The 18,513-nt window shown below is 27.8% G+C and overlaps 2 protein-coding genes across 4 annotated transcripts in view; both read left to right on the top strand.

Moving 5' to 3' along the window:
• The window catches only part of LOC101238117 (Na(+)/H(+) exchanger beta), a 101,182-nt gene extending 94,002 nt beyond the window's left edge, over nucleotides 1-7,180 (top strand). For all 3 annotated transcript variants that reach the window (XM_065791825.1, XM_065791823.1, XM_065791824.1), the window contains one exon: nucleotides 6,595-7,180. In XM_065791825.1, coding sequence (XP_065647897.1) covers nucleotides 6,595-7,111 — 517 coding nt within the window. In that variant the 3' untranslated portion in view covers nucleotides 7,112-7,180. The remainder of the gene's footprint in view (nucleotides 1-6,594) is intronic.
• Nucleotides 7,181-8,406: 1,226 nt separating this feature from the next.
• LOC100197080 (tubulin delta chain) lies at nucleotides 8,407-13,452 on the top strand. Its single transcript, XM_065791826.1, has 4 exons — nucleotides 8,407-8,707; nucleotides 9,322-9,993; nucleotides 12,621-12,789; nucleotides 13,130-13,452. Exons 1-4 carry the CDS (start codon nucleotides 8,452-8,454, stop codon nucleotides 13,392-13,394), a joined length of 1,362 nt encoding a protein of 453 aa, XP_065647898.1. The 5' UTR covers nucleotides 8,407-8,451; the 3' UTR covers nucleotides 13,395-13,452.
• Nucleotides 13,453-18,513: the final 5,061 nt, after the last annotated feature.

Consider the following 18,513-nt stretch of genomic DNA (forward strand, 5'->3'; position numbering starts at 1 on the left):
CTTTATTTCTATTAACTAAAACTCATTCTTGCTTGACTCATCATTTAGCAAGGTCTTATTTTTTTGACTGTATCTGTCCCTGCATGCTTTAAAAACTTTTGTTTGTCTAGTTACATTTCAACCTTTTGGAACTCTCTCCTATCTTGATCTTTTTCTAACTCTTGCAGCCTACAACTTTTTAAGTCTTCTGTCAAACGCTTCCTTGCTCTATAACTCTATTCTTTTTTTTTCTAATAGTGGCCGCTTGGAGCCTTGTTTGGAGTGAATAAAATTGAAAAAAAAAAAAAGCTTTAAAAAAGATCGAGTTTTTCAGTTTCGTCAAAAATTAAACTTTGGTGAGTGAAGAATCATTTTTTAGTTAAGAAAAAATGCTTCAAGTTTTGACTGCCACACCAAAGAAAAGTTTTGCTAAACATGAATATTAACCAACGTAGCACAAAACATTAAACTTGTAAAAAAGCAGGTTGTAATTAGATAATACTATAAACTTAGTAAATTACTGCTTATACATAAAATTATTTATAATAATTAGATATTGCTAATACTATAAACTTAGTAGATTACTGCTTATACATAAAAGAGTGATTAAAAATATTTGGATTTTTTGATCATCAGTTTCGCCATTGAGTGATAAGTTACCTTTTTGTAAACAAAAATTGTATCCTTTCACCAATTTTTGAAGATCACTAGTTTCCTAATTTTTACAACATTTTCCTTTTCTATGCCTAATGTAATCTTAAAGTTAAAATTCAATCAGTACCTTATGGAAAAACAAAAAAATTTATAAAATAAATTTTAAGATCCTTGCTAGGGGTTTGAAACACTCAACATATTTGGCCCAAAATTGAGCGGGCAGGGATCCTAAAAATTTTTATACAATTGGTCAATTTATATATTTAAGTGCAAATTCAAGTTCAAAAATTGATTAAATATGTAACACCCTAATTTATATATACTATATAGATTTTGTTTTTAAATTTATCGTAAGATAATTTTCAACTTGTTTAATTTTTTGTTTATTACTTTAACTCGTTTACTTTTTAGATTATATTCATTAAATCTATTGTTAGTACTAATTATATATTATATATTAAATATATTTCTTTTTGTAATAACTCTAAATTATTTAAAGTTAATTTTTTCAAAAAATTCAAAAAAAAGTTTCAAACTTAGATCTTGCAGATACAATTAATCCATCTTTTGTGCTATTAAGTATTTAGTTGTTAGTTACTTAAAGAAATAATTTGGTTGTAAAGTTCACTATGTAGTAACTATAATCATTATAAACATGTTGAAAACATATAACTTAAGATGATGTTAATATACTTATGTATAATGTTCAACTTACTTGCTCAATTTTTTAGCTCAAACTTTAACTATATTTTTTTTATTTTTTTTATTTTTTAAAAACCGATTTCTAATATAATAAATTAAGTAGTTAAATATTTTAGAAACATTTTATTTTAAGAAGCAACCATTTTGCTTTTAGAAACCATTTTGTTTTTAGAAATAACCATTTTTCTTTTAGGATCAACGATTTTGCTTTTAGAAACAACCATTTTGGTTTAAGAAATAACCATTTTACTTTTAGAAGCAACCATTTTGCTGCTGCAACATACAAAGCAAAAGGATTAATACTTAAAATGCCTCAACCAATGTGTTTCTCAAATGATGGAACACAATGGTTGATTGCCTTGAATCTTATTTAAAACACTAATTCTATTTACAACTTGTGAAAAAAATAAAGCAATAATTAATAAGAATATTACAAATATTGTTAATAATCTTGGTGTATTGCAAAGTGCAGATGAATTGTTATAAATGCTTAAACCAAATGCTCTTGGATTGGACCAGATGCATAGGGACAGTTTTAATATCAATGAAAGTGTAATGGTTTGGAAAAACCTTCAAAAAGAATTAAATCATTTAAAAACTTGAGTTTAACCAAAGTGCTAAGAAGCATTTGTGCAAAATAATACAACAGGCAAGGACCCTACACCCACACACATACAACAGGAAAAGACCCTGCATACACACAGTAGGCAAGAACCAAAGACAAAGGCCCTAGCTCATATCTTGACAAATATTGTTAATCTTAATGTTAGATACTGTTAATCCTAATGCTTAATATAGTTTGTAATCATTATAGGTCATTTTGATAATTCACACTTTGTCATCATTTTGATAAGTAATACTTTGTCACACTTTTGACTTAGGGTTACTAAGTTAGTACAGATTTACTTATTACTTATTAGATTGCACTTATTATTTTTTTTATTATTGTTTATTATTGTTGATGAGCTTTCATTTACCATATAATTTTTCTACCATATATGTCAAGGGTTGGCAATCCATACCTTGCGAGGCACATGTGACTCGCAAGCCGTGGGTTGCATTTATCCACGGTAAGTGGCTCTTCAGCCTGTTCGAATTATAAATGATTTAATTTTATTAAAACATGAAAAATTTAATAGAAAAACATTTTATCAAAAGAAAAATTTTAATTTGTTGAATAACGGCTAAAAATGGAATAGAATTATTTTAAAATTAGGTATGTAGTTATTTATATGATACTGCCGGCGTTTCATTCAAACAAGCTTAACACAAGCTTAGTTCCACAAAAGTGTGTGTAAACTTTGAATAAATAAAATTTGCATGCAACTATGTCAACATTGTGTGAATGAATGTTACTGCAATTATGTTAATTACTGCATTAATGTTAATGCAAACCTGGAATGTCACTTTTTTAAAATTATTTAGCTTCCCAAGGCCAAGAGAGCCACTACAGTTGAGGAGGCTACTTTTTGTGGTTACAACCCTCTCTCAACTGTATAACTCCAAAACACGAACCTCAACAAATAAGGCCGCTGTGCAGGGAAACAAGTTGAGAGCAGTACTACCAGGGACGTGGTGGGGATTGAACTTCTCGCTTATGAGGCAAGCGCTCTACCACTACACCACTACTTTTCAACAAAAGAATAAAATTGTCTCAAAAGCATTAAATTATCATTAATGTTGTTAATTACTTGAAGTTAATTAAATATATTTTGATCATTTTTTTATAATTAAGTCCAATGGCTGTCTAGGGGGGCTGTCCTTAATCGTTTAGGTCAATATATCGAGCTTATTAAAATGTTTTTGTCGTCGAAAGGTTTTGAATACCCTGAATTAAACAATATAATTTTATTTTTATATGGACAGCTTATCTTTACAATCTTAAAGTTGCGAGGGTGAAGCCACATAAGGGCGAAGCAATACATTATATTCACTTTTAACAATTATAGTTTCTTTTGAAAGTCAATTATCTATTTTTATTCAAGATATTAGCAATTAAAGTTTAATTTGTTTCTTCCATTTAAAAAAGCATAGTGAGGCAGGAATTGTTATTAATAAGCATCTGCGTCTTCTTGTAACCTCTCGGAAGTTTGGTTTGACATGGTACAAAACGATAACTTTCGTTTTGTGCCATTTTTACCAATTAAAAAAATATCATAACGTTTTGTATCGTATTTTTATGAAATGAGTAAAACTTGTTTCGCATTGTATTTTTACAAAACATGAAAATTTTGTATCACTTTTACGAAACATTTCATAATTCCACGCCCCAAACAGATATTTCATGATTCCCATGCCCCCAATGCATGAACTTTAACATTCAAGCAGAATAAATGCGCGTTTAATACTTACTAACTTAGTGTTTTGTAAACAAAAGTTTAACTAAAAAGTATATTAACAAAGCAATGCAATAGCATCATTTTCATAAGGTTTAACGCATCTAAGAAAATTTGCACACGTATACGACGTATACTTGCCTGGTCATTTACATTTGTAAGAATTCACCCATTTGTCAGGAAACTAGGTTTGAATCCACAGACTATTCTTTTATGTGGTTTTGTTTAGCACCACTTCACTCTATCACCTTTCTCTTTGTTCTATATTGCTCTCCTTCATCTCAAGACTGCACTCTTTTTGATGTTATTTCTAATTAACTTGACCAAGCCCTTGCTCTTTATTCTTCAGCCAATATCATTGCTGTTGGTGACTTTAATGCTCATTACACTGATTGGCATGGCTCTAGTGTCAGTGGTTCTGCACGCATTAAGCCTATGACTTTTATCTTTCTCAATCTCTAACACAAATACTTTCCAACTCGCTTTTCTGACAATCCAAATTATTTAACTTTTCTACTTGACTTATGTCTTGTTTTTGATCCTAGTCAGTGCTCAGTTTCTCCATATTTACCCTTAAGTCCTTAGTTTTAGAGAGATCACGGTTTGATCTCTCTAAAACTATTATCTCATCCTCTTCATCATCAGAATCCCCCTATCATCATACCCCTTACAACTATTTTAAAGCATAATAGGATTCTTATCGTGATTATCTTTGTAATGGACCTTGGGTAAAACTCTTTTCTCTTCCTGCTGAAAAACTGACAAATGTGCTTCTTAAGTAATTTCTTGGATTCAGGCTGGCATGGAATCTTTTATTCCTTCTCAACGATTCCAAGTCAAGCCATTTCAAGTCTCACTCTTTTCCATGGTTTTCCTCTCATTGTGCTGCTGCAATTTCGAATTGTTACCATTATTTTTATATTTATCAGCAAAACAATTTTCCAGAAAACAGTTGTCTGCTTACTATTGCTAGAAACCATTTTAAAAAGGTTTTGTCTAACGCTAAAGCTTGCTATTCTCAGGTCATAAAATCTTGCATATCATCTCAAAAATTAGGCTCTTGTGATTTCTGGAGAATCCTTAACAGTATCTATAATAAGAGCAAATCTGTTCTACCTCTCTTGTATGGTTCAGATTTTGCAACATCATCTCTTGATTCCACTAGTTGCTTTCTACCTGATATAGCTGACAAAAAGGTTGATCCATCGCTTTGCGTTCATTTCACTCCGGTTTCTGTATCTAAAGTGATTTCCAGCTTAGACCCTTCTACAACTTGTGGTTCAGACAACATACCTGTTATAGTCTTGCAGAAATGTTCTTCGGGGCTGTTGTCTACACTTTCAAACTGTTTAGCAAGTGCTTATCAGAGTCTTGTTTTCCAGCCTGTTGGAAAGCAGCATCTGTTATCCCTATTTTCAAAATTTTTAGATAATGGTTTTACTATCATAAGCAAGGTTTTTGAGTCTTTAATTAACAAAGACTTAATTTCTCATCTTGAATCTAATAACTTACTTTCTGATCATCAATTTGGATTTCGATTTTCTGCTGATTTTTTAAAGGTAATAACCAATAGGTTTTATCATGCATTAGATAGATGTGTAAAGGTTAAAGTTATTGTTCTTGACCTTACTAAAGCCTTTGATAAAGTTTTGCATAAGCGTTTTCTCCATAAGCTTTTTTCTTATGGTTTATCAGGTAACATCTTTAAGATTATTGAATCCTTCCTTACCAATAGTATAAAAGTTTTCCTTATGCACTTTTTCCCATATCCTGTAACCTCAGGGGTTCCTCAAGGTTCTGCTTTAAACATTCTTATTCATCTACTCGAACATCGATTCTTTGTAGTTTGCTCCCTTCATCTCGTTTTCCTGATTCATATAATTCATATAATCTTTTAAAATGTCTGTTAATCGTTATATTGCCCTATAAAGTTAATCTTTTCTCTTCCAGTAACTTTCAACTCTAATAGTGGTTGCTTGCAGCTTTGTTGGAAGTGAAGATGTTGAAAAAAAACAAAAAACTTTGAACTTCAACCTAAAAAGTTGTCTAAAACCAAAGAACTCAAATTATGAAATTTAAAACAAATCTGTATTTATCTGGTTTAAAACAAATCTGTATGTATCTGGTTTAAAACAAATCTGTATGTATCTGGTTTAAAACAAATCTTTTTTAAAACTTAAAATTTAAAACAAATCTTTTTTAAAACTTAAAATTTAAAATAAATCTTTTTTAAAACTTAAAATTTAAAACAAATCTTTTTTAAAACTTAAAATTTAAAACAAATATTTTTTAAAACTTAAAATTTAAAACAAATCTGATAACTGATTGTAGTAGATAATCTCCTGTTGAAAACAAGTTTCATTTACAAGAGCCTTATTACATATTCTTTGTAACAGTATTGTTTTGTAAGCTCCTAGTGCTCAAAAAGTTTTTAAAATTAAACAAAACTGAATTGAAGAATTTCAAAGTAAAATGTCATCAAAGTAAAATGTCATCAAAATGATACCAAATTAATAAACTAAATAAAGTCTATTAAATACCAAGTAAATACCAAGTAAATACCAATTAAAATAGAATTTTTGTTAAGTTCAATGTTTTTTTTCTTGCCAACCATCTTTCTGATGGTTGCTATTAGTTGTGGTATAAAATGCTTTTCTATTTTCTTCACCTAATCAGAAATTGTTATTATATATGTTAGGAATAGCATATTAAAAAAAACGAATATAAAATGCAAATCACAAGTAGAACTTATTGCATTTCAAATAAATATATCAAATAGTTAGTAAATCTATGTCTAGTTAGTGAAATGTTTGTCAAAAATACTATCTTTAAATATTAATACAAGTCACTGGTATTTATCAAGTATTCATTTTTATTTATCAAGTAATGTTTAAATTTGTTTTTAAAGAATAACTTTTTTTAGCAAACGAAATGCATTGGCTCATATGGCTGCTACAGCTCGTCATCGTAAGCATCGTAAGTCTCATACAAAACACAAAAAAGGTCGAAGCAAAAACCAAAATACTTTACCCGATATTTCTGAAGAAAATATCGATAAATCAAAAGAAAGTTACTCTAATGATAAATCTGAAAGCGAAAATGACGATGAAGATTACGACGAAGATGAGGGGTTAGTCTTTAAAGCAATTAAAGATAGCAGCGAAGTATCAAAAATTTCAAAACCTGATGAGTTTAAGATTTCGATTCCAGATGATTCTTTTGGATCACTTAACTTGCCAATCGTAAATTATTCTAATAGTCCAGTATTAGTATGTAAAAGCCATGAACTAAATCAAAATTCATCTGAACTAGTAAGAAATTCCCAATGGAAATCATACTTACAAGATTGTAAGTTATCAGTTAACAATACTCTAGATGAAGTGACAGTTTTAAAAGAAAGTAGATTGTTAATGCTACCAGATCGTGAGTCAAAGTTTTAAATACTCATTATTAATATTAATGTTATATTAAATTATTGTTATGGTTATATTAAACTATATATATATATATATATATATATATATATATATATATATATATATATATATATATATATATATATATATATATATATATATATATATATATATATATATATATATATATATATATATATATATATATATAGACAGATAGATAGATAGATATATGGAGATATAGATAGACATTGGAAGATATATAAAAAAAAGATATAATATAAGAAAAATATATAAAATATATAGATAAAATGTAAAGAAGTTTATTACCATTTAATGGAATTTCTTTACAAGATTTAATATTGGTATCTATGATATATGAGCTTTAATTCTTTCAACATTAAATTTTCCTCAGATTTTTGTTTCAGATTTTTTTTTTGTATTTCAAAATTCAAATCTTAGTATTTGTATTTGTTTTCAGTTCATAGAACTTTTATTTATAAAATTTTGCCTTTGTTACCTTTTTTTTAACTATTTATTTATACTTAAAAATTATTGAATTATTTATTAAATTGTAAATGTGAATTGTAATAGAAATTAATATTTATTTGTGTTAAAAGTATTTTTATTGATTAAAGTTGTTTTTTTCAATAATTTTTAATTTAGTCTCTAAATTGTAATTGCTAGTGTACCCTGAGTGAGATGACCAGGCTTGTTACCAGGCTTGTTACCAGGCTTGTTTAGCCCTAATTAGACTTTTTTAATTATTAAGTACAAAAACATTAAGAAAACTAAAAGAAATGGTTAATAATGTTAGTAATATATATTACATACTCTCTATATAATATCAGTATATAGTACTCGATATATTACTAGTATGATCTCTTGGAGAGATCATACTAATAATATTAGAGACAATACTAAAAAAGAAAAAGAGTGTTAGCAAAAACATAAAAGAAAAAAAAAGTATTTTGGAACAATTTAGATTTTAAATTTAATTAATGTAATAAGGATAAAATAAAAATTTTAGATAATTTTTTTGAGCGTTAAATTTTTGTAAAGAAGTTGCTCTGTATTTAAATAGCGAATACCTCTTATTATGTTCAAACATCTTCGTAAGAGGTTTTGAATATCATTGTAAGAGTTTGAACATCATTGTAAGAGGTGTTCGCTGTTTAAACATTATTGTAAAAGGTGTTTTGCTGTTTGAACATCGTCGTGAGGAAATCATTATATTCCTATTACTCGAATAAAGGTGTTTTTGACACGTCGTTACATGTCAAATTATTACAACAAAAAGTCCAAAGCGACTTTTTTGATTTTAGTTTGTATTCATTTAATTTTGTTTACAGGCAACTAAAAAAATGTCTGTAGTCACAGTTCAGCTCGGACAATGTGGTAATCAAATAGGCGCAAATTTGTTTTCATTTATTCACAAGGATGCTTGCCAACAACCACGGTTTACATCTTCCAACTCCAAAGAGAATACAATATACCAACAAGAAGCAATAAATACATTTTTTACTCCATTAAAAAACGGTATTTTCGAAGCTAAAGCAGTTCTTGTTGATATGGAATCTAAAGTTATTCAACAAACAAAGAATACTGTCAACAATTCCGGTGCGTCTAAAGTTTTTTTTTTGTTTTTTGTTATTGCATGTGATGTAAAGTTGTTATCGAAAATCTGATAACTTACACCGACGGTTTATTATTTTGTTTAAATTATCAAAGATAATAGTGAATGATATCGTGGAAAATATTTGGAGTAGATTAGATAATTTATTTAGTGGATTATTGCGACAATATTGGAATATAGGTTCAAAAATGATATAAGTAAAATAACATCGAAAATAAAAACTAGAATAATTTCTAAATATGATTACTGGAATATCTTTGAATTTTAAGGTATGAAATTTATGGTTATTTTTATGCCTTACAAGTTGCCTTTTTTTTTCTTTGATATCCTAATCTATTTATTTGTTATTCCAATAATTTTTGATGTTATTCCAGCTTTTAAAGTTTTGGTAGTGTGTTTGACGTTATTCCAGCTGGTGTTTTAAACATTTTGGTAGTGTTTTTGATGTTCCTATTGTAACTTACTCTAACATCGCGCGATAAAATGGTTTGTGGTACTATTGGAAAGTGTTTAATTTTTATAACTATATAACAGTTAAAATATTAAAGTTAAAAAAAAATGTTTATTTTTAGAATTTTATAAAAGTGTTTTTCTAAAGGATTATGGAAGTATCCTTCTACCAGCGAATATTATCAACAACAAGGTTCAGGAAATAACTGGGCACTAGGATATCATAAAAACGGGCAGTTAGCTTGCCAAAGTGTCATTGAAATATGCCGGCAAGAAGTGGAGAAGTGTGATCGATTTAGTGGGTTCCTTCTGTTAATGAGTTTAGCTGGAGGCACAGGCTCAGGTCTAGGGGCTCGTATATCAAACACGTTGAAAGATGAATTTCCTGAGTCTACTATCGTAAGTCACGTTGTTTGGCCATTTCCTTCTGGCGAAGTTGTCCTTCAAAACTATAATGCTGTTTTAACGTTATCGCACTTGCAACAATCTTCTGATATAATAATTGGCCAACAAAATAAGTTGCTGCAACAAACTTGCACTGCTCTGGGTATAAAAAATGTTTCAATGGATGCAATTAATAGTGTTGCTTCGTACAATTTGGCAAGTATATTTCAACCGTCTGATAAATCATCAAACCAAAGTTTAGATATATTGCAAGGTCTAGATCAAACCATGTCCTTACATCCTGCATTTAAGTTAGTATGTATTAAAAATGTTCCTTTAGTAAATGATAAATCTATGGATTATACTACGTATCATTGGCCAGCTCTACTTAAAAGATTGCGACAAATACTAATATCTGATTCGGCCTGTGAAAACTGTAAGTTTTTAAGAAACTATTTTAGCAGTAATATTATTAGTAGTTATATATTAATATTTCAGATAGTGATAAAAAAAAAATTGATTGATTTGCGCAATCGGTTGTTGCGATCTTGTCACTAAGTACCGTAGATTAGTCATTTAATTATAAAGATTCCTGACTTCTTTACTGGTGTAACTTTTATTTTCAAGAGTCTCCAAACTTCTGGATCCGAAGAAATATACCATTGCGCCACGGCGTAAAATTTGCGCAAAACAATATTTATTTATTTTTTATCACTAATTGAAATATTAAAAACTGAAATGGTTAAGAATATTTTAAAAATAACAATAGAAAGAAAAGTATCCTTTATATCCTCTAAATTTATCTTTTTTTATTATAACTCCTCTAACTATGTCTAACTATGTTCATATACATTTTAGACGTATTACCTAGAAAGTAAATATCCTTTTAGAATATAAGTCAATTTTTACTCTACTTTTTGTAATAACTAAAATTAATAATAAACTAAAATTTTCATATTTTAAAATAGGTTTAACAAAACATCAAAACATTTTTTTATATAAAAGAAATCTTATGTCGGCCCAGTCAAATAAAATCTTTTTTTATATAAAAATTTTGGAAAAGTTTTTTCTCGTGGAGTCATACTTTTTATTAATCGAGGTAAAAAATTACTGCATCTAACAACATCTGTAGAGTAGTTCAAGATCATATGTATTTATTTTTTTACTCCAACAACATCTGTCCAATATTATCTGGAAATTCAATGACCACTAACAACATCTTTAGAAAGATATAACTATATCTGGTAATTTTTCTCCAAGTCCAATAACATCTGTAAGATTTTCCTCTAAATGTAATTACATCTGAAAAAAATCTTATATGCAACTACACCTTGTTAAAGTGATGCATTTATGTTTATTATTTTTTCCAGATGTAACTACATCTGTACAATTTCCAGATGTTTTTGCACAGATGTTATTATACTTAGATAGTTAAAAAAATGTAACTACATCTGTAATAATCATATACTTTTTACGTTAATGATGTTATTGGACATTAATGAAATTTCAGATGTTGTTGGACAGATGTTATTATACCTCGGTGTATTTACAGATCGTCGCATGAGAATTATAGGGTTCTATCTGCATTTTTTTATGTCAAAAGAATCTAACAATTAAAGTTTTAATTAATAATAAAAACAAATAACTTTAAAAATATTAAGAATAATAATATATTTTTAATAATGAAACCATAATAACATAAACAACTTGTAATTTATAACTATAAAGAATAATAGCATTAAACATTTTAAAATTAAATATCTAAAGTTAAGGTGGTTTACCAGAAAATAAATTTTTTTTGTCAAATTGAATTTTTTTTTTTTTTTCAGAATATTAAATAAAATAGTTCCAATAGCGAAATTTAGTTACTAGATATGAAAAAAAATTTGAATTTCTGAAATTTTTTATAAAAAACATCAAATTTTAGCCGAAAAAGGCATTAAACTGTACACATGGATGAAACAAGAATCTTTTTGTTTCGAAATTTTGCACAAATAATCTTGCTTATATTATCTAGTTCCTGAACTAAAATGAAGTTCATTGCACAAGTAGAAAGGCCAATTATTAAAATTTGCTATAACTTACACCACTTTTCAGGGGGTCTACATGAAAAAATCATGAACAATGAGTAATAACACTGTAAATAGAGCACCTCATGTGAATAGAGCACATAATTAAAAGAAGAGAAGTCCCTATCTCCAAGATAGTACTTATATATGAGTCCATACAATTCCAATGAGCGTTGAAATATATCAAGTGCACCAATCCTTTCCATTGCCCCTGACAAGTTTGTGTGGTTTAAAGAACAATTGTGATTTGTTTTCCAGTTTTCATATTAAGAATGTTGTTTTCTGTTGAACCAAATTTGACACCCTCTGCAATACTTGCTTAATACATCTGCATCAACACATCGACCGCTACTTTTAGCAGTTTTTTCATTTATTCATCTCTTATATAACACTGAAAGTAAATGTAGTTTGTTTATTTTTTTTTTAATCTCCGGTATAGAACAGTCATACTAAACGGTATAGAGCCATCATACTAAACGGTAATAGAACGGTATAGAACCATCATACTAAAATTCAATTTTTTGAAAAGTATGCCAAGTATACAAAAATTAGTCCAAAACAAGAAAGAAAAGTGTTTTGATAGGGGCCGTTGCTATAGAAAATTATTTTAACCACCTCGTTTAAATCTTAAAATAAACCTTTAGTGTTTATTTTTCTGAAAAACAGATTTCAGAAATGAATTCAGGGATAATTATCTTAAAACAATCTAAACTGAAAATTTGAAAAATTTGAAAAATATAAACTTTATTTCCTGGTAAACCACCTTAAGTTCTCACAACATAAAAAAGTGCAGATAGAACCCTATAATTCTCATGCGACGAGATGTTGTTAGACAGATATAATTGTACATCATTATATTTACAGATGTTGTTGGACAGATGTTACTAGACATAGCAAAAACTAATGTTGTTACCCTGACCCATAACCGATATCCTTCTCACGTGACTTATAAGTTTAAGTTTGATATTAATATTAATTGCTGTTTTTATTACAGGCATCGATTGGGAACTTGCAACTTCCAGGAATTCTTTTAACGATAATGCGCAATATAATGATCGATACGTTACACAATCAAGTTTTAATAAATCGTTAACTAATCTTCTTATTCTTAGAGGAAAAGATTTGCACACTGCTGATACTAGCATTTTGCAAGACAAAAGTTTGTAAGTTTTAGTATATATTTTAAAACAATAATTTTTCTTTGCGGTACACTCAAGCTATTTACAAACATTAAATGTGTATGTTCGCGTTGATGTGCGTGTTGGCGATATGACTATTTATGGTCTTATAAAAAAACCATTAAAATAATATACAAAACTTAATTTTTTTTTTTTCTTTCTTCAAATGCTATAGAAAATCCAACTCTACCGACAAAAAAACTTTTTTGTTTTTTAAAATTTTTTAATTTTAATTGTTTTCATTATAATTATTTTATTTCCTTATTGTTTTTGTTTTTTTTAATTTTTTTTTTTCGTTTTGTATGACCTTTTGCTCTATTAATAGGTATTCCACAACTTTACCCTACGCGTTTGTTTATAATCAGTGGACTCAATGTCGCGTTTTTAATAATTACGAAAAAAGTGCAACTTTGGTTAGTAATAGTCAAACTTTTAATCAACCTCTTAATGATTGCATTCAAAAAGCTTGGCAAATGTTTAACACGGGAGCTTTTGTGCATCAATATGAAAAGTATGGGCTCACCGAAAACGATTTCATTGATAGTTTTGCTGTTGCAGAACAAATATATGCGGATTACTGCATGATTTAGAATTTTTACGCAAGTACAACCATTTTTTAATTTGAAACTTTTTTTGAAAATAATATTTTTAAGAAAATGCTTCATTTTTTATCTTTTATTGGGCCAATTTTTAGGGTTTTTTGATGCAAATTTTTTGGTTTCGTGATTTGTAAGCATGCAAGCCCACGAGTTATAAAACTTTTTTGGTTAATTTTTCTTTGAAAAATTAGTCTTATACTTTCTTAATTTATGTCACTAATAAATAACGTCACATATATACCAACAGTCCGGTTTAAGGTTTGGTATAACAACAGTCCGATCCAACAATATTGGCATACCAATAGTCCGATTGAAAATTGGTACCAAAAAAAGTTATAAAAATTTCAGACCACTTTTAAACAGCCTTCCTTATTTCCTTTTTAAAAAAAATGCTGGATAAATAATATAAATGTTTAAGGAAAAAAAAAACTTTCTCAAAAATCATAGGAGGAAAGAGGGGGATGGGGGGAAGAAGGGTCGATCACTTTTGACTGATTTTTATCATAATTAAAATAAGATTAAACATTTCCCAAGTTTCCAACTAAGTTAGAAATTCGTACTAACAAGCTAATCAAATAGTTATTCTGATGATATCATTAAATCGTAAAAAGCTTCAAAAGTTTGAATCGGTCTGCTTCAAAAGCTCGTTGCAGCACAAAGTTTTTGCAAGATCATGCTCAACGGAAATAGTAGAGGCAGTCGAGACTCGTAAATCTTTGCGCTGTCTTGGATAGACCAAACTTTACTGAAAAACAGCTCACTTTCAACGATGGAAACAGGAACTGTGTTGAAAATGCGTAACAAATTGCATATTGGTTTAAAGAGAGAACTTTCTGATAGATTGCATTCAATAGCGTTATTAAAGTGAGAGTTTCAATTCAATCAAAAGATTGGCACGTTTTAGAATATCCAGATGACGGTCCTCTTGAATAAGTTTCTCTTTTTCCAAATCGTTCACATAGATTTATGTTAAGAACTGCGTTTCTCCTTCAGAGTAATATCTAATTTCTCATCCAGAGTATATATATCTAATTTCTTCTTTATTCTGCCTAATATTTGATTCTGAGATTCATAAAAGCAAAAAAATGTTTTTTTTCTTTTTTGCGGCTTGAAATTTGTTTCTTAACTGATGAATAAAACCATATAGAGTGGTATTAAGTACGTTCACCTCAAACTAATTTTCTTTTTTTTTTCTTCATGGAAATGAACTTTGTTTCTGGCATCTTCGCGAAAGATATTCCTTTTCCTTGTACTCTTTGGATGAAATCTAATTAAAAATCATAAAATATTAGACCGGAGTCAATCAAATGTGTCTCGTTAAGTTGAGTCAAGAAGATTGCATTCTGATGAGATCCTCACTAAGAGTCATCATCAGAGATATTTTCTAATTGAAATATCTTTCTGATTGAAAAGGTTTGTTGCTTGAAAAGCTTACCAGACGGTTGTCGAGCTAATTAATTCAAATGACTTAGTTCGGTTCACAAGAGATTTTACTCCATTCCGATAATCAGAAGCTTCAGGATCAGATCCTGAAGCTTCTGAAAAGATACAAAGATTTCTCTGGATTCCTTGACTAATAGCCTCGATAAGTGTACTCTTGCACTTCTATAATGGATTTGGTGAAAACATCAGCAAGATTGTGACTACTGCATGAGATGTAGAGATTTTGACGATTCTTTTAAACTATAGTTGTTTTTCTTTGTAAACGTTTGTACTTCTTTATACACGTTTGGCCGATGCGGTATTGTTGACATACTGAAGGAGTAATTAAAATTCTAAAATAGATAGTTTGACAAACAAACCATTCCCACTGGGCACAGAACATAAAAAAGATGTCTTTTGAACGTTTTGGGCGTCTTTTGAACGTTCAAAAGACATCTTTTTTAGATCATGTGTCCACTGGGTTTAATCAATTTTAATAAATTTGAATTGAACTTTAAAAAAATTTAGTCAATCCTTCTAATCCTGCTTGCCAACCCTTCTGATCCTGCCTTCCCCTTTTGATCCTGCGCCCAAGTACAAAGTATTAAGTGACCTCACCCTCGCGCGGTTTTGTACATAAATTATACATTTTTTCATTCCTTCAAGATTAACATTATTTCAATCATTTAAAAAATCAATTTCATTTTTTTTATCGATATACTGCATTCTAATTATTTAATGCATGACTAATGGGAAATTAGGGTATTGTGTAAGGCTGTTTTAAAGTGCCATGCTTAGTTACGCATGCGTAAAAAAATACGATAAACTTTTGAACTTTCAAAATGGCTGCTGTTCTTGACTACAGAGAATATTATGTATGGTAACCGTTCATTTGTAATTCGATTTTTGAAAACTTAATGTTGTCGCCTTATTTTTATTAAAGATCAGTATAATAATACAAAAAATAAATACTAAAGGGTAAAAAAAATCTTGAAGCGAGTCAAACTTAAACTTAATTTTTAATTAATACATTTTTTTTGTAAATCATAGATTTGTTTGTTTATTTGAAATCAATTTCTAAAAATCTGAATGTAGGATTTCAATAATTTTTTTTTAAACTTTAGATAAATATATTCTACATTTGTGATATTTTTCTGGCTATTTATTTACTTTTACTGTTATGAGATTGTTTCCTAATATATTTATATATATATATATATATATATATATATATATATATATATATATATATATATATATATATATATATATATATATATATATATATATATATATATATATATATATATATATATATATATATATATGTATATATATATATATATATATATATATATATATATATATATATATATATATATATATATATATATATATATATATATATATATATATATATATATATATATGTATATATATAAATAGCCAGAAAAATATCACAAATGTAGAACACATTTATCTAAAGTTTAAAAAAAAATTATTGAAATCCTACAGTCAGATTTTTAGAAATTGATTTCAAATAAATAAACAAATCTATGATTTACAAAAAAAATGTATTAATTAAAAATAAAGTTAAAGCGCGCTAAGATCCTTTTTATCCTTTTTTATTCATATTTTTGTGAAATTTTTGTATTTTTTTTTTATTCTGATTCACTCCCAACAAGGCTGCAAGCAACCACTAATAAATTGGGAGTTACTAGAAAAAAAGAACAGAGTTATAGAGCAAGAAAACGGTTGACAGAAGACTTAAAAAGTTGAAGGTTGCCAAGGAAGAAAATTCTATAGAATTTCTATAAACTTTGGAAACATATGGCCTATAGAAATTCTATTGAATTTCTATAGAATGTCTATTAATTTCAACAGAAATTGCTATAAAACTTTTTTTTTATAGAAAAATAAGTAGAAAAAAAGTTATATAGGAATTTCTATTAGAAATTAACGAGATTCTACAGAAATTCTACTAAATTCTATAGATTTTCTATAGGCCAAAATTTTTTTAATTTGATCAATTACAATAATTTGTGTAATTTTCTCTAAAAAGAAGTATAAAAATGCATATAAAAATAAGAAAAGAAAAAAAATTAACATTTTTTTTAGTTAAGAACACGGACATTTTTATGTAAAAAATGAATCCTGAAAGTTTTAATGGTGCAATGCATGTTCTGAACTAAAAAAAAATGTTAATAAATCAAAAGTAAGATTTAATTTTGTTAATTAAAACAATTTATATTAATTTAGTTAATTAAAACAATATAAGTTAGTTTGGTTAATTGAAACAATTTTTATTAATTTAGTTAATTTAAACAATTTAAGTTAATTTGGTTAATTAAAACAACTTAAGTTAATTTGGCCAAAAGGAAGTATAAAAAATACATAAATTAAAAAAAAAAAGTTTTTTAAACTTTTTTTTAGTTCAAAATATAGACATGTAAAGACTCAATCATGAAAATTTCAATAATTTTGAAAAAACATACTAAAAAATATTTTGGTTCAAAGTTAAAAAAAAGCAAAACTGAGAAAAGCCATTAAAACGGTGAAAACTAATTTAAACCATTACTAAAAAATCTAAATAGTATAGTGTAGTAAAATAGTGTAGTTAGCTCTAATAACACAACTGTAATAGTTCTAAAGTTTGTTTACAACTTGATCAAAATGACTATTTTTTCCTGATACTGGTTTTCCATCAGCAAGAATTAATTACCATTCTGGTTGCTGAGGCCGTTGCTAGGGAACTAGATAATTATTTTTATTTCTAATGCCAAGTTAAATTTTGAACGATAATTTAGACGCTGTTTTGCCTAAATTTTAGTGTTTTTTTTAGTATCAGCGATGTAAAATTGTCCAGAAAAAATTATAATTTAAATTTTGAAAAATTAAAGTTTCTTCAGGTACAGTATTGAGTTTTCAGAAATCAATTAACAAATGAACGATTATCATATAAAATATTCTCTGCAATTAATAATCGTAGTCATTTTAAAAGTTCAAAAGTTTTTCGTATTTTCTTGCGCATGCGTACCAAATACGTAGCGCTTTTTACTACTATTTAAACGACCGTGTGTGAGCACTTGCGTTTTTAAGAAATTTTTTCTTAAAAACATAGAGGTTTTAAAATAGTAGCGGTAGTAAAAAAGAATTCCTGACAACATGATAAATCGAGCACTTTAATTTAGCTCAAAAAAATAACATTAATTTGGTAAAGAAATACCAAACCTGACAATTGGAACTAATTTGTGGAATTTAACGATTTGTAATTAACAAAACTTATCATTAAAAGATCAACTTTTAATGACTTCGTTTTTAAATTGTTGGTTACACGCAAGGGCGCCCAAAGCATTTTTTGGTCTCTGAGATAGCAAACTTCCAGACATGGAGCAAACTCCAAATATTTATATGCTTATACTTATGTCAAATAAGGATGCTTTGCAAAAAATTGCGATGATTGTAGCTTGGGAACAAAAAAGCCCCAAAAATTTATCCCCCCTCCTGCCCCAAACGTGAGAGCAACAAGTTGATGAAATATTTTTTGTATTTTTTTAACTAGACTTATATTCATCGATAAATTTTAAGTTTCATAGTATTATCTCTCAGAGTTCAAAAATTATGACAATATAAAATTTGCAACCCCCTCAAATTGAAGAGGGTTTAAACTTTATATGGTCATAATTTT

Source organism: Hydra vulgaris, chromosome 02 (assembly GCF_038396675.1).
Source record: "Hydra vulgaris chromosome 02, alternate assembly HydraT2T_AEP".
Classification (NCBI taxonomy): Eukaryota; Metazoa; Cnidaria; class Hydrozoa; order Anthoathecata; family Hydridae; genus Hydra; species Hydra vulgaris.